The sequence below is a fragment of the Phalacrocorax carbo genome, chromosome 1 (assembly GCF_963921805.1).
Source record: "Phalacrocorax carbo chromosome 1, bPhaCar2.1, whole genome shotgun sequence".
Classification (NCBI taxonomy): domain Eukaryota; kingdom Metazoa; phylum Chordata; class Aves; order Suliformes; family Phalacrocoracidae; genus Phalacrocorax; species Phalacrocorax carbo.
This window is the reverse complement of record NC_087513.1, coordinates 83,237,041-83,253,810: the sequence shown is the minus strand read 5'-3', so window position 1 is coordinate 83,253,810 and position 16,770 is coordinate 83,237,041. Positions and strand designations below refer to the sequence as shown.

The 16,770-nt window shown below is 40.7% G+C and overlaps 1 protein-coding gene across 1 annotated transcript; it reads left to right on the top strand.

Annotated features, from left to right (window-relative positions):
• The first annotated feature begins 1,140 nt into the window (after nucleotides 1–1,140).
• Nucleotides 1,141–12,958, top strand: LOC135315424 (killer cell lectin-like receptor subfamily F member 1). Its single transcript, XM_064463594.1, has 7 exons — nucleotides 1,141–1,222; nucleotides 7,175–7,252; nucleotides 8,390–8,488; nucleotides 9,292–9,432; nucleotides 10,435–10,586; nucleotides 11,281–11,393; nucleotides 12,769–12,958. Exons 1-7 carry the CDS (start codon nucleotides 1,141–1,143, stop codon nucleotides 12,899–12,901), a joined length of 798 nt encoding a protein of 265 aa, XP_064319664.1. The 3' UTR covers nucleotides 12,902–12,958.
• The last annotated feature ends 3,812 nt before the right edge of the window (nucleotides 12,959–16,770 follow it).

Sequence of the window (16,770 nt, the reverse complement as noted above, 5' to 3'; positions counted from 1 at the left end):
TTGTACGACCCATTGAATGTAACAGAAAAGGCGAATAGATTATATCACAGGATAAAAGCACTATTTTCAATTGACCCGTGTAGGTTTGTAAAGCCTATCTGTGTCAAACTCTAAAGGAATTTTCTAAGTGGCAATAAAGCACAAAACCAATAACATAGCTCTTAGCAGGAAATGTCAGAACTGTGCACACGCAGGACTTTGTGTGTTCTGAAATGTGTTTTTAGGTTTTAGAAGTTTCAATTCAAATCTGTGGGGCTTTTCTTTGGGATTTTTTCTTTTTTTGCCAAAATAAAAGACAAAACTACTGTCATCAAAATATCCTGCAGTAAACACATGAGTCATGAACAAGGAGTTAAAGACAGCTCAGGCTTTCTGCCTGTGGAATTGCTGGTTCAAGCAAGGGATAGCTCAAGCAACTTAGGAACAGCAGCTCTGGTCCTCGTAACTACTGTTAAAGTATTGAAATATTCTTTTAAATGGCATTGACCATAATATTTTTAATTTTATTTTGGCTTACATTTCTTTCATTTTTTGATCATAAATAATATTTAAATCATTAATATAATCTAAATTCAGTTGTTAAACCATTATAGTACTTGGTGGATGGTGCAGGTTATAATTTGAGTTACATTTTTATAGCTCTAAGTATGATTGCATTTACATTAGCCCCCAAACATCTTATATATATCTTGTTTATCTTCCTTTTGGGTGAATAGGCTATGTAAGATCATGCACATGAGCATAATACATCCACAACACAGATCATTCTGCTTTAGCTATTCTCATGAGAACCAGCAAAGTTTTGTACCTGTGTAAGTCCATTTTTGGGTACTCCTTAGAAACTTTGCTCTGCATTGGCCCCCCCAAAAATTTTTATATTAATAAAAAGAATGTTTTTTAAACTTCATTTTCTCCTGTATTCTGAAGGGCAAGAGATCACACAAGCAGAGGCAGAATGGTGGCTGAAATAGGCTTTGAAGCTGTATTGAAAGAAGTAACTTCCTTCCTTTTATGTTTCTCACACTTTCTCAGAGCCATAGCACGGCATATGTATACTTCTGGAGGCAGGCAAAGCTAATACAGGATGCAACCCAACGTATTAAACCAGCTCTTTCCATAAGTCAGAGGACTTGCTCATCGATGGCAGGTGATATCACATATGTGGATGTGGCAATGCTACCCGTGGAAAGACCACATGTTCCTTCTCAGACATCAGTTCCAGGTAAAACAGCTAATCAGCTCTTGGACGTACACTGTTTTCTCTCATGTGCTGTCTCTCTCTCTCTTTCATTTTTAAAATTGCCAGTGGATAAGACTAGAAGAATGTTATACAATGCTGCATGTAGAAGTCATGGGAAGGGTGAGAGGTTGCAAATGGTGGAAGAGATCCTCATGAAGTACAAATCAGAAAAGCTACTCTTAAGTCAGTGCTGCCACAGAGTAGTGTCTCAGTTCTGGCCCCTTGTTTTAAGTACAACGAGAAACAAAAATTGTTCATTTTTGAATAATGAGCAAAATCTTTTTTTTTTTAATATGCACAATATGATAAAAAACCTGTTAGACTATGCTCCATCAAATTCCTACCTAGTCAAAAAGTCAGATCAATGCATTTTATTATGTCTTCATGGAAAAGGAGCAGTAAATTAACTAGTAGATCAGAAAACTAGTGGCAGTCAAAAGTGCAGTCACTACCACTGAAGGAAGTACTGAATGACTCCTAAAACCCTCCTGCTCTTCCTCTTTGATTATCCAGTAGTGAATTTCCCAGAACCACATTATCAATCAGGGATTGCTTCATATGTCTGTAACAAAACACAAAGGTTTAAGTCAATATTCACAGTAAGGAAGTTATTTAAATAATATTTTTTAAGAAATAAAATTTCCAGTATTTGGAAAAAATGTAATTCATTCATGAAAACATGGCAAAATTCGGGATCACAGCTAATATGAATGACAACTTCTCACTATGAGCAAATAGGAAATGCTTGTGGTCAGAGTAAGATATTTTTGTGCTTTCAAGGTTCATTAAAGTATTTAATTACTTAAGGAAACTACATTGTGTAATGAGAACTTTTTGAAGATGTTCTACTTACAATGTAGATTAATAATGATGATGATGCTCTGAATGCATGTACTTAAATGACGGAAAAAAGATTTTTAAAAATATTTTCACAAAACCTGTATCTAAAAAATCAAAATTAGTTCACTTTCTTATATATCTAACAGAAAATACTACCTTACACTGTATGTTCATGCATCCACAGATGTTGTTTGTATTACTGTAACCTGTACAACACAAAACACAGATTTTGCCTAGACTTTTACCCCATTTCTAAGGTGATATAATTTGTTTGCAAAGAGCATCAAATCTTTATTTGAAGACATCAAAAAATGTCCCTTGATCATGCTGTCTAAAGGACAAGCTTGAATTTGAATAGGCCTGGCTTTAATTTCCAATGAAAGTTCTCATTAATCTCTAGATGGTTCTTGTTAAATCTTTGTCGAATAGATTTTAGCACTCAATATTTTCTCACATGAAGTTACTGACCACAGTAAAAAAGTAATTTCTCAGTGTCCTTTTGCCTTTAAATCTTTCAGTCTAACTTTCCAAAGAACTCTAATTGTTTTAGTGGATGTTTTTCTGTTCATTCTCCAGTGTTTCCATTTCCTTTAAAAAATATGGAGATGCACCAGAGATGCACCCAGGATGCACAAGTCTCAGTTATACAGAGACAAAAATCTCTTAAATAATCTTTCCTTCACTATTTATAAGTTCCATTATCACCTTCCCCCATCCTTATATCTGGTCATATTCAAACACATTTTATTTGACTGGTCTTGAACTTAGAGATCTGTCATTATGGCTGTCTTTATGTATTGTTTTGTTAACGTTTACTATTTTCAGATTTTATTAGCAATTATTCTTCTACTTACTTTGACACAATGCAAAAAGCACTAAATAGTATTAAGCAATATTGGACCTCATATCAGTTTAGAACATGCCAGAAATATTTCCCTGATAACAATTATTTCTTTGCATTCATCATTAACATATACTAACAGGTTTTATTGCTACTAAAATAGACAAGAACTTGAGCCATATTATTATGTTTTAAAAACTCAAATGAACAATTTCAGTTGCTTGTTCCTTTCTTGAAGTTTAATGCTTTGACTGAAATTCACACATACTCATCCAGCTGGTGAGTGTTCTTTTCTTCAAAACCAAAAGACTCACTTTTACCATAGGAAGAATGGGAGAAACACATTTTTTCCACAGAATTATTCCTGTAATTTTAAAAAAATTGGTAGGAAATTTGAAAAAAATCCTGAAAGGTGACAGGCACATTGAGCAATGTTCACGAAACAGGCTTAAGCTCAGTGTAAGTATAACAATGATTAGTGTTAAGGTTCCGCACTGCACAGTGGAACCTGCGTGGCGGAACGCTGAGATGCCCAGCATTTCTTTACAGCTAACGGAGTAGAGTCTGGGATCCTAGCGTGGTGAGCTAGGACCTGCCCAAACTAGCTAATAGGATAGAGCAATGACACAAGGTGCTGCTTAGTCAGATGTTTCTGGGATTTAAATCCTTCTCTGCAAGCTAGAAGCACTCTTCTACCTGGTCTGGGCTCAAGGCTGCTTCAGACAGGACAGCTTCTGCATAACAAACATGCTTACAGCAGGTCCCACTTGTTATCACACCCTGCATGAAGAAGTTTCAATGCTTCCTCCAGTTCAGAGCAGAAATTTGAAGCTGATTCTCAAAGTGAGGGTCTCAGCTCGAAGGTGATGGGACTCTCCGCGGCAAGCATCACAAGCTCTCCCTTTGACACTATCCCGCCTCTGTGACATGTTGAAATGTCCACTGGAGTATGGCCAGTACCCACATCTCTCCCTTTGCCAGATTTCATGCTGATCTTGCTCTTGGCCAGGGATGTCTACCTATCTTGCAGAAAAAAATGTAGCTTTGAGATGGGCATGAGGGAAAGCACTGCATGGTTAAAACTCTCACCACAGAGAACGGAGAGCTGGGTTTAATCACCACTGCAAATCTGACAGATGAATGCTCCAAGTGGCAGATTCCCAGACTTTAGGCAAGACTTCAAGTCACTCGGCTATGGTGAAGTGGAATGTGCCCACCTCCTCCTGGCTGCATTTAGTGCAAGTTTCAGATCATTAGATGCAATTTACTGGGGTAGATACTAAAAAAACAACATGGGTGAGGGGCATAGCTAACTTGTTCTGCTAAAGTATAGCTGCTGGCAAGATTTGGTGCACACGAAAGGTAAACATGTAGGGAACTGAACTATTGCCAAGGTTCTGCAGTAGTTGAGTAGGTTTTTTAAATATGTTAAATTTGGATTTGAGAGTGAAAGTCCCTTTACAGATCCAGTGCTCGCCTCTTTTTTTTGTTTTTGTTTTTCATTATCTGTGAGATTTGGTTTCATCAAATTATGCAGAGTTTCTTGGAGTTCTCCCAAATACTTTTCTTATCTCAAAGTCTATTAAATGTATTTTGTGAAGATACAGAAAAAGATATAAAAATCACTGGTGGCACATACAGTTGGAAAGAATGTAAAAGTTGCAGCTGAATGATAAGGAAAGCTCAGTCATTGAAAACTATTGGGATAAACTGATAGACTGGACATACTGTGTTAAATAAAATTTAACACAATGTAGCAATAAAAAATGTCTGCAGCCCTAAGTTTGGGAGGCTGCACCCAGAAAAATGATTGAAATGGATTTTCTGTGATCCCATTCCTACAGGAAAGTCAGTGCCAAGTTACACAACCAGTTGGACTCCAGCTGTCACTCAGGTGCTGGAGTTACAAGGACAAGGCAATTCTTGGAGGCTCTAGCAGGCCATGTTGAGGAAGAGTTAGTAGGTGGTACTATCTGTACACATGCTTTGGTGGGCTAGCAGATGCTGTTACAGTGCATGTGCTTCAAAAATAGATGTTCAAAAATAGAAAAGTGTTCCAAAAATACAAGCAAGGATAAATACAGCATGGAAATCCATTTTCTAATAAAAGACTTGGACAGTTTATTCAAGAGTCACCTGCTTATGGTTCATAAATGATTGCATACAATGCCTTTACTCTAGCAGGAAAACAAACTAAGAAGAGCGCAACTTCATCATCAAACTAGCCTACAAGTTGTTGTAGGCTGCTATTAGTTTACCCCTTAGCTTTTTTCCCCCTCCTTAGCCTCCTTGACCCCTCCAGGTCCTGACCATCTTATTCTCCACCCTCTGCTGGACCCTCTCCAGCTTCCCCCAATCCCCCCTCAATGGGGTGGCCCACATCTGGATACAACATTCCAGGTGTGGCTGCAGCAACAGCAAGCGGAGCAGCACAGAAACTTCGCCTGTTCTGCAGGCCAGGGCTCTCCTGACAGCTCTGCTGGCAACTTGTACAAGCTGTGATGATGAGGGTGCACCATGGGCTCACATTCAACCTGGTGTCTGGTTGATTGAAAGAGCCTGATAGCTGTAAAGCCTGACTCTTTGGAATGGGCGACCTGCCAGAAACACTCCCTGTCTGCACATTCACCAAGCAGAAGCTTCTAGTAAAGAGAGATGTCTTTCTGCACTTGACAATTTGCATATAGAAATGAAGTGAAATTTCAGTTTTAATAAGTGAAAGAGATCTCCACCTAGACCCAGAGCTTCTTGCTGCTAAACTAGGTAAGGGTGTGTAAACATCTGGCAAAATTAAGGTTATGTGGTATTTTAGAACCGCTTGCTGACTTCTGAGGACTTCACATTCAAATGACCATGTGCCAATACACACTGTAAGTAATCCTTTTTTAAAAATATTCCGTTTCCACGGATAATAATTTTTTTTTCATAAAATCTGAGAGATATTTGTTAAAGGAATGGATCTTTATTTGAGAGAGAAAATATTTAGTAATAGCAGGAGATTTTCTCTAGTATGTATTTTAGAAGTGTCTCCATTTACCAAGCTAGTGCATTTAAAAGTCTAAAAATCCTGACTGCTCTTCTTTGAAAAATATTTACATTCTAAGAAGAAAAACTTTTATAAGCATTTAATTTTAAGAACAGTTACTTATCTATACTGATAAATATAGTTTACAAATTTTCTGTAGTTCATTGAACTAATAAATTGTAATAAAGCAATCAGTAAAGTGTATTAGGTCAGGTTGTCTAAAGCATAGAACATCTTATGTGTACGAATAAACCTTATTTGCCAATCAGGTCCTCAGTATTTTTCTTACTCTAAAACCTCTCCACACTTCAGCAATTCTCATATCAAATGCTACCTCATTTTAGCCTAATGAGAGTCTCTTCTTCTGCCAAGTTTTTTCCTGGTCAGTGACATTTTATATACCACAAATTGCTTACTTCTTTTTAAAAGCCCCAGTGATCACAAACTAGGGCTGTAGCACAGAGGCTTATTCTTTATTCAGATGGATAAAACCTCACCTTTTATGGAAAGAAGATCAGCCTACCAAAGGTCCAAAAATCTTCCATTAAATTAGCCAGCAGCTCTACAAAATATCCAGGTAGAACAAAACTGAAAATGTGATCAGAAAGAATCCATGTGCATCTATCTCACACCATGCTATTTTAATGGCTTTTCTGTTTTGTTTTGTCAATGTACATCTGGAAAGGGATGTCTTCAACCATCAGGTCCATTCCTCTGTTGTTATAGGCACCATGTAATATCCTGGCATATGCATTCACAAGTCAGGAATGCCCCCAAGAATCACCTCGCTGCAGAAGCGTTTCTCTGAGTGGCAGTTTCCCCTTTGGGGTCTCCCTGCTCCATGAAGTGGTCACGGCTCTGATGCCCCTTAAGCCCTTATGATACCTCCTGAGGTGGCTTAGCAACAAATGGGGTGTTTGCTACGTATAGTACCCAGGTCTTACCCATCCTTCAGTCTGTCTGTCTGCTTCCTGGTCCAGCCACATAGGACCCAAGTAGTTCAAGCAAAGATTATGGAAGATGCTTTCAGTTACTTTCTGACAGCAGCAGGAAATGATAAGTCATCATCTTGCCTGTTGTTTCTTAAAAAAAAAAAAAAGCTGAACATCAAGCTCTGGAAATATAAGCCCATTTTTATACAGACTCAGTCTTCTGTGTAATTCTTTATTGTTTCTCCACTTAATGGCTTGCACAACCACAAATGTCAGCATTTCCCTACTCCTTACAGGAAACATGATCACATACGCTGAGCTGCGCATGAAGCCGAAACCCAAAGGGAGCAGAAGATCAGAGACTTCCGCTTCTGGTAGTGTGCTATTTTGTTTGGTTGTTGGTTACTAATTATAGATTTAGTCTTTCCTATTACCCAACAGTAAAACCTGTTATCAAGACCCGTTATGTACAATCTCTCAATAAAGAACTGATTTATCATTTCATATGGTTTTTTTTTTCTGCTGGGTTCTCAGACTATACTTTCCTTATAAAAATAATACTGAAAGAGATTTTAAAAATAACTTTTAAAAATGTCTTTGTGCCCTACATTGAAAATTTAGCAAAGGAAAGTAAAATTCCACATTTTTTAGGAACCCTCCTGTAAGTGTCTCTGCAGGAGCAGTTACAGGGACACATTTGGCTTTGAAAGTAGTCTAATACCCAGCTGTCTATGTGCAGTTACTGCACTGATGATTGTCACCCTCTCTGTACTGACGAACATGTGCCAGACAAGGTCAGGCCCAATTAACTCTGTGAACTAAAAGGGAACTTTACGAAGTACATCTCAGGCAGCCAGAGAATGGGGTAGTTGCTCATCTCACACAGGCAAGGTCAGGAAAAGAGCAGTGATCAAAGTGCAACTCTGTGGCTTGTGGAAATGGCACCTTGACTACAAATTTCCTTGGGTCCTGCCTCTTCCTGAGTGTTTCACTCTCATGAGCTGATGAATGCTGAATGGCTGGAGAGGTGTTATGGTGTCAGTATGGGATTTTTTGCCTTTTTTGTGCATTTAGATAAGTTAGCTTTCAGCCATGTGACAGGCATGTTAACACAGGAGGGCATGACCAAAGGGGAGGAACATACCACAGACATCCACGATACTTTCCCTGAACTGCTCTGCAGGGTCTTGCAGGGCATAGGTGGGTAGGTGGGAGGAGGTAACTCTTGAAAAAATTAATTCAAAGGAGAAAAAGAGAATTCTTAATTGAATGACTGATTGAAAATCACTTGCTCTATCTGACAAAATGATCTTTTGGTTTCACTTCCATGTATGCAAAATGGATGCAAATTTTTAAAAAGTAAAATGTCCCTGCATACTTCAAACAGCAGACTGATTTTAGGCAGATGATTTCTCTGATTGTTTGCATGCAAGAAACTGGCATACATAAAAGCAGTGTTAATTTTATTAGTGCAAAGACGTTAAGCTGCTCTTCCTCCTGCCTCCCTCTAGGCTGCCGACACGGGCACTCAGCCTGGTTCTATGTGGCGCTGGTCCTGGGAGTTTTTGTGCTCATCCTGCTGGGTGTCGTAGCCGTGCTAGCCAAGCAATGTGAGTAGGTCATACCATCCACTTCATCTCTTCATTGCAGACATGGTTAAAACTCACAAGCACAGTGAGGCCCAAAGAAAAATTCCCTTAGTGTTGAATTAAAGGTGTCAAGTCATACACAAATACAGGAAAATAAATGTAGCATTCCAAAGGGAACATCTGCTACCTGTCATTTAACATACATAGCGCAGATGAAGGGGAGCTGCTGCAATCTACCTTGTCATCGGTGATGCCGGAAAGCTGTAGAGGGAGATTTCAAATCATTATGACAATCAAAACATTTGGTCTTCCTGACTTACAAGTTAAAAGTTGCATCCATGATGCTACTTTGAGACCATTTCACTTAACTACTTTGTAGATTTGAACAAATAAAAATCAGACTTCAGATCATTTCGTTTAATCAGACTTCCCTGGTACTCGTAATATCATAATCCACAACATACTCCAGTTATACAAGAGGTGTTCCAGAGAACATATTAATTTCCTAAGAGAAAACAGTCTTGAAAATCTTCAGAAAAAACATGTCCCTCACGGCCCTCCTTAAAATCTCACCAAAATATTGTGTATTCTTTGTATATCCAACTATCAAAAATAACAAACATTTGCTTTTCCTGACTGTCCATATTATTCAACAGCAACATCCTTTGCCAGATGGATATACTCACTGAGTATGCTTGTAACTGAGTCTGTATACCCACCCAATGCACACACACACACACATCCTCACATTCACATATAACAGTGGATACAAAGACTGCATTTCCTCAACCTTGTTGTTAACCATAACCTCTTTTCTTTTCAAGTTTTGAAGGGCAGAGCAGAAAAATCAGAAAGTTTGTCCCAGTATGGTCTAAATAGCACTGGTGATCACATTTCTTCAGAGAAAACTGACTTGGCCAAGCTCCTGAAATGGCTCAAAGAGGAACTGTGTGAAGATGGACAGGGTGAGGAAAGTCCTTTCACAGCATAGAGGACGTGTTGTGTGCACACTTCCGTTGTCTCTGTTCCCATTTCTGTAACACCCTGCAATTTATGGGAAATCACTGGTACTACCCAGGGAGCATGGTGTTCCTGCATAGACGTGATGCCAGTATCTAAACTAACATTTTAATGACAATAGTTTTGCTCCTCTTTCAGCATAAATAGTTTCCAGTACCTTCTTTGCATTTCTTTCTGCCAGGAGCTGCTGTCAGAAATGCCATATATCGTATGTCCTCCCCTTGTCCTGGAGAACACTTTCCAGACAATAATTATTCACAAAGAGTGGGAGGTAATTTAGCAGAACTATTAGAGCCAGGGAAAGACCTTCCTGGTCTTTTTATTGTGGAACTCTTATTTGTTGGCAAATATTAATGCTTTTCTAAGGATTGATTGTAACGATGTTACTTAGAAACATTAGAGGAAGCCAAGACAGAAAATGTGGGAGATGTTCCTCCCAGATGCTCTGAGTGAAATGAGAAGTAAACCTGGGGATAGCAGTGTTCCCCTTATTTAACATAGTTATTTCTCCAGCTCCATGGATGTAGTTTGAATGTCAATTAAGTAGCTGTGCTTTCCAGTCACATCGTGTCTCAGATCCATATACTCTGCATCATGTCACATTGCACGGTGTGTTCCTCACAAGGGCTGTGTGTGGGAGGAGGAACAGTGTCTTCATAGCCCTCTAGGTCCTCCGGGTACTCTCCACTGGGCAGGTGCACAGGGCGGTGGAGAGCCTGATGATGTGCAGTGGGAGCGCAGAAGTACACAATGGCAAGGGAGTGGGAAGCTGAGGAGAGGAATGGCATTGGAGCCTTCAAACCTCTCCCCACACCAAGTGAACACATGCTTGGGAGTGGGGACTGGCTGCTTTTGGACCAGCCAGGCAGGCACATGAACATAAAATGCTAGAAGGCAACTGGAACAAGTCATGCTACGAGCTAATGGTTCTCTCTCTCCCCCCACAGGAGCAACATGTGAGCTGTGTCCTCCAGGGTGGCAACTACACAAGGGGAGATGTTACTACTTCTCTGAGGAGGCTGTAAGCTGGGATGACAGCCAGAGAAACTGTCTGGCCAGGAAATCCCAGCTTCTTGTCATTGAAGATGAATTTGAGATGGTGAGTCTTGCAGCAGCCCTAAAATTGTGCAACAGGCATCTGCCTTAGCCAAATATTTCACCAAGTGAACATGGCCCAGATGTCAGGTGTACATGCAGGCAAGCAAGAGTCCCATCAAGTGCAGAGAATCTGACTCGCTATGGGCAGGAGTCTGTATAGGGTTGGATAGGGTCAACAGAGGAGAAGCATGAGATGCAAGTGTGGAAGCCAGAGTAGCTATGACTGTGAGGAGGAAATGCCACCCATTCCACTACTTGGCTCTGGGAAGAGGGGTCTGATCCAACTACTAAACAGAAATTCAGACAGCCAAACCTCCTCATTTTCCCTTGGGAAAATGAATAGCAAGGTATAACTGAATGGCTCTTCTGAGAAATGTATTGTTCCCTGAGGAATGGGTCTTTTACCTTGAAGACCAGGCTTTGCAACCCAACTCATTTGGGTGAGGAGCATCACTGAGGGGTTTTTTTTGACAGCTGACAGGAAGCCAGTCAGCCTGAGTGCCAGCCTGAATCAGAAACTCTGTGGCTGGTCACATGCATATAGGCTGTTGTAATGGGCTGCCGCCATGGCTGGATCCCTGTCCTTGCTCCCCACATGAGGGACTACCTGAAAAGCTGGGCATGAGATGGGACAGCAATCTGAGCACAGCAGAAAAGCTCTGCTGTTGGGTAACATGCTTCTACTTGTTCCACAGGAATTCATAGACAATAAAGAAAAAGACACCAAATATATCTGGATTGGGCAGAAGATTCAAGACATAAAGAAACAAGGGAATTCAGTTGAAGATCCTGGAGTAAAAGAAAACAGGTGATAATTTGTGGGGGGGAAGGGTGTCTTCAGCAAAAGCTAAGGTGTAGTACTCTGCATGTAAATACAACTCTGAATCCAAGCTAATTTCCCAAAGCACAGATATAGTCCTGCATCTTCAGGCACTTATTCAGGGTCTATTTCACAGCCAGTTCCAGGTTACGTTGGAAACAGATTTGTTTTCTGCCTTCAAGACCAACCACAGTCACAGTGTATGTATTAATGCAGAGGGACATTAATTAACATCTCTCCCATGAAACCACTACCAAAAAACTCTCTCAGTATACAGACCATATATATTGCCTCTGCTGAATGTGATGCCTGTCACATAGTGTGGGTGCTGACATGTGTGCAGCTGAGGGGTTCTTCCCCTCCCTTTCACCATTACAGTTCAGCATTATGGCTGCATGTGGAGGTTTTCTCATGCTTCTTACACTAATGTTCATGATGCTACAGGCTTGGGGAGGAGTGGCTGGAGAGCTTCCTGGAGGAAAAGGACCTGGGGGTGTTGGCTGACAGCCAGCTGAATATGAGCCAGCAGTGTGCTCAGGTGGCCAAGGCCAACAGCATCCTGGCTTGTATCAGGAATAGTGTGGCCAGCAGGAGCAGGGAGGTGATCATGCCCCTGTACTTGGCACTGGTGAGGCCACACGTCAAATACTGTGTGCAGTTTTGGGACCATCACCACAAGAAGGACATCGAGGTGCTGGAGCGTGTCCAGAGAAGGGCAACAAAGTTGGTGAAGGGTCTAGAGAACAAGTCTTATGAGGAGCAGCTCAGGCAATTGGGGTTGTTTAGTCTGGAGAAGAGGAGGCTGAGGGGAGACCTTATCGCTCTCTACAACTACCTGAAAGGAGGTTGTAGCGAGGTGGGGGTTGGTCTCTTCTCCCTAGTAACAAGCGATAGGATGAGAGGAAATGGCCTCAAGCTGTGCCAGGGGAAGTTTAGGTTGGACATTAGGAAAAACTTCTTCACCAAAAGGGTTGTCAGGCATTGGAACAGGCTGCCCAGAGAGGTGGTTGAGTCTCCATCCCTGGAGGTATTTAAAAGAAGGGTAGACGTGGTGCTTGTGGATATGGTTTAGTGGTGGACTTGGCAGTGATAGGTTAGCGGTTGGACTCAATGATCTTAAGGGTCTTTTCCAACCTTAATGACTCTATGATTCTATGATTCTATGAATATCAACCCCTCAGCAGCCAGCAGCCTCTGCTGTGGTTGCCTATCCCACTTCCATGTCACTGTTGAGGAACTCTGCTTCTTTGGGTTACTGGATGGGCATCACCCAAACCCCTCACTCAAGATACTATCAATATTTTTTATCTAGTACTGAATTTAAAGCTGACAACTTATTGCATTCCTTTTGGTCTCTCACCAGGATACCTATGAATAGAATAGAGACTGACAAGAACTGTGCAGTTTACCGAAGAAAAAACATGATCCAAGTAGATAACTGCCAGACTTTAAAGAAGTGGATCTGTAAGAAGAATGCAACTTTGTTAGTGCTCTGAGACAAATTGTCAGACAACAGGCAGCGCTTTTTGTCAGAAGACCCATTTTACTGATAAAACAACATGTGATGTAAATCATTTTATGAGACTTGCAAACAAATATGCATTTTGTTGTTCTGTGTTCCCTAAGACTTTGATTCAAACAGGGAACTCAGAAGTTGCCAGGTGTCAGTGTGAAGGTCATGCAACAGGACTGCAAGTCAGCACGTGTGGATTCAGGGGTGCTGAGCCTTTCCACGGACATGTGTTGGCAGCAGTTGCCTCTAGGAAAGGGCAGGGGAGAAGAGGTACTCGTGAGGATGGGCACTGTGCACACAAACTGTGATGTGCAGGAGAGATGCCCTGTGTGGGCTGAAGAGTGTGTTGGAGCCCACTGCTGTTGTACATATCCCTTTGGCAGCTGCTGCTGAGCTGAAGGAACTTCTTATTTGGGTTTTAATATTTCAGTGTTTTCTGAAGTTTGTGGGCTTTTTCCTTACAGTCTAATCGTGACTTACAAAAGCCCCTTGAGGGCTGGGAAAAATGCATTTATTAGACAGTGTGTTACACTTACTCAGGGCTGACCTGCACAGATGCTGGACATACAGAACCAGATCAAGCACGAAGTTACTCAGAACACTTGTGGTCAATAAGCTGGTGGCTCTCATCTTCTTCCGATGCTGAACCTTGGGATCTGAAAGAAATCCCTTAGCTAGGGAAGGGGCTTGGACAGCATTGCAGTGCAAGGAAATGAAGATGATAGCCTGCTGTTCTACCTATATTTTGTCCCTTTATGTTGCAAATTCTTTAACGTGGAACCACAGGTACTGCCTGTAAGGTATGATGATGAGGTACAGAAGGTAAAGGGTGGTGAAATTAATGCCTGTGGGTACACTCAGTAAATACATTACTTGGGCATTCAAATGTCATGGACACATGCTATTTCTGGAATAAAAAATGCTAAGAGCAGTCTGACTTAGTGCCTTTATTAAGTTCATATATTTGAAAAAAATTACCAAATGTCACATATTGATTTTTAAGAAATCAGACATGCCATTTGTTTCAGCTTTTAAAAACATCTTAGGTAGTAACTCCTCTAGATCTGTAGCTAGCATGTGTCTAAAATCAGAGTGACCAAATGCAAAGCAAATCTTTGCAGCATTGTAGAGCTATTTCCAGTGACTTTTGTTGCAAAAGTGAGGAAAGCAAGTAATGTGTAAACAGGGAAATTTAAAAAAAATAACACAGGACAATGGAAGTGGAGATGTAATAAAAATGTTTTCCTCCTCTTTGCAAATCGTGTACCTCCTCTTGGGTATTTCCAGGGCTGTGAGTGCTCTAATAGGTCTTAAGGGTTCTCACCAGCCTCTCCTGAGACTCTCTGGGTCTTCAGCCTCTGCCTGAGCTCTGTCAAAGATGTACCTGCCTCCAGCCCTGTCCCATCTACTGGATGGGACAGCTGAGTCCTACCTACATGACAGGTTGGACAATTCAACTGGTAACTGAACCAACTTCTTCACTGAATAAATTACCAAACACTTCAAATGCAAAAGCTAGTATGCAAAGAGCTCAAAAGTTAGTCCCCTTTCTAAACTCTAGCCTTATATTCTCAGACTGTGGGGCAAAGCAGCTGAGGCATGCTAATACTTACACAGTGCTGTCTTGCAAAGGTGTAAAATCTACTTCTCTGTGCTTACAGACAGGGTTGCTCAAGTTAATTTTCATTTTAACCACCATAATTTGATTTCAGGCAGGACCTCTTCAAATGCCCCTAAAGTTAACTCTACTCTGTTGTGTGTTCCAGAAGCAGCTGAATTCTTATCTCATTTCATAGAATTATGCAATAATTTATAGCAGAAGGGACCTCAAGGCCCTTTCAGGGCCAGCCAGGGGACATTATAAGTTCCCAGAGTTTTATTATAATTTTATGTATTTTTATACCGGCTATATGGGGGAGCTGTGGGAGGGCAGGGAAGCACCCACAAAGGGCAACGCTAAAATCAAAGGTGCTACTCTAACAAAAAATGTACAGACTGGAATTGAAGTCCTTATTAGCAATGACAGTGTCAGACAAGTCCAAGGTGGCTTTTGAAATGTAAAGCCTTTAGGTCATCTTTGCTATGATACACATAATTAAAGGCAGCAGCAGTTTCCTAGGTACGTTGTCTCATACCTGCACCAGATGTCCAGTGCCACTACGGAGGGCTGTGGTTAATGTGTTGCAACTTGTGATGAGTAACCAACAGACATGCTTGCACATGAGCTCTTGGTGTAAAGTACCGCAGCTTCAGCGTGCACGACCGCAGCTGTGGAACAAACTGTGAGCACCAGCTGGCTGACAACCTTCCACCTACAGACACTGACTGGTGACACCTCACTTCATTATAGTCAAACAGAGATGCCAGGAAGGCAGTAGGAGCATATAAGTGAGAGTTGTAAAGGCGTAGAGATCTTCTGTGGAAAGAGAGACCATCCACGTGATGCAGTCTCCTGTGTTGCATAGGCACAGCACAATGGCTCTTCAAAAGGACTTTGGGGCTACAGATTAAAAAGGGAACTGTACCTTCAGTGTGGCTGACTTCATTTCAAATGAAAAAGCAACACAGAATTACCCTACAAAATGCAGCATCAGCAGCTAAAGACTCATTTGGAAGACTACTGTTATTCTCATGTTAAAAGAACAACAAAAAATCCCCCAGACTCAGTGCAGCACATGTGTGGGGAAGAGGATCGGTTTGTTTATTCTAAGCAGAGAAGCGAAGGCAAGGAAAGTCTGAAATGAGTAGGATCTACCTATATCTACAATACCTATATTTCATATATATATATATATTTCATAGAGATACATTGCCCACTGAGAAAAGGTAACTTCAGGGTACTTAAAGCATACTCTTCTCCATGCATTGGAGACAACTGCTGAATTGCTGTTTTTTATGGCAGATGTTTCTCTAGCCATGCAGACTTTAACAAAAAAAAACTCCTGAACTAGCTTATCTCAGATTGGTTGTGGCACTTAAGTGTTAACAGTATTCATGGTACATCCAGTATTTGGGCATTCTCACTATTACTGATGCAATTAAACATGTTTTTGCAGGGCCTTACTGAAGCTCTTATCTACATTTTAAGTAGTCACTAAATATCGAGAAATTCCACTGTTTAAAAAAAAAAAAAAGGCCATTGAAGTGAAGTACTTCATTAAGCCCCACTCTGAGTAAAGCATTTGCAGCCTGACCCTTCATTTCTTAGCACAACAAACTCTGGATGCTAATTGCACCCATTAAGAGTCAGACTGCAAGAGAGCTTTCATTATAACCTACTCACAGTTAGAAAGTGCTCACATTTTCTTCAAAACCTCCTTTAAAAAACAAAATTTCCCATTTTTGGACTCTATCCATAGATAGCACTGATGAAAAAAACATAAGTGACATTATTTTGTAGTTAAAGGCAACATTCAGGTAAATCAGCTCATTCAGAAAGGCTAAGACATCGGATGGTACATGAATGTGTCTTATCCCTTACAACTTCTGCTAAATCTGTGAAAGTTACTTCAAGTACGCCCCTAATGCAAATACCTGGGAAATTTTGCAAGAGTGAAATGCAAAAAATTCTGTGTTTCCCTCCAAACTTACTGTACTGTGTTTCACTGCACACCTCAGCATTTCCAGAGAAGTACTTCAGCATTTCAGTTAAATGCTTTTGCTAAAAGTCTGACAGATTTTGAAGTCTGAAAATGTGTTAGAAAGTGAAATTCAATCTTTTTTGGGTCAAACATCTTGTCTCATGTCAATCTCAACATTATGATTAAGGATCTTTTCATATTCAAAACCTGAAAATATAATTTTGCTTCGGTCTAGTGATTTTTTTTTTTTCCCAAATGGTGCCTGAGCTGA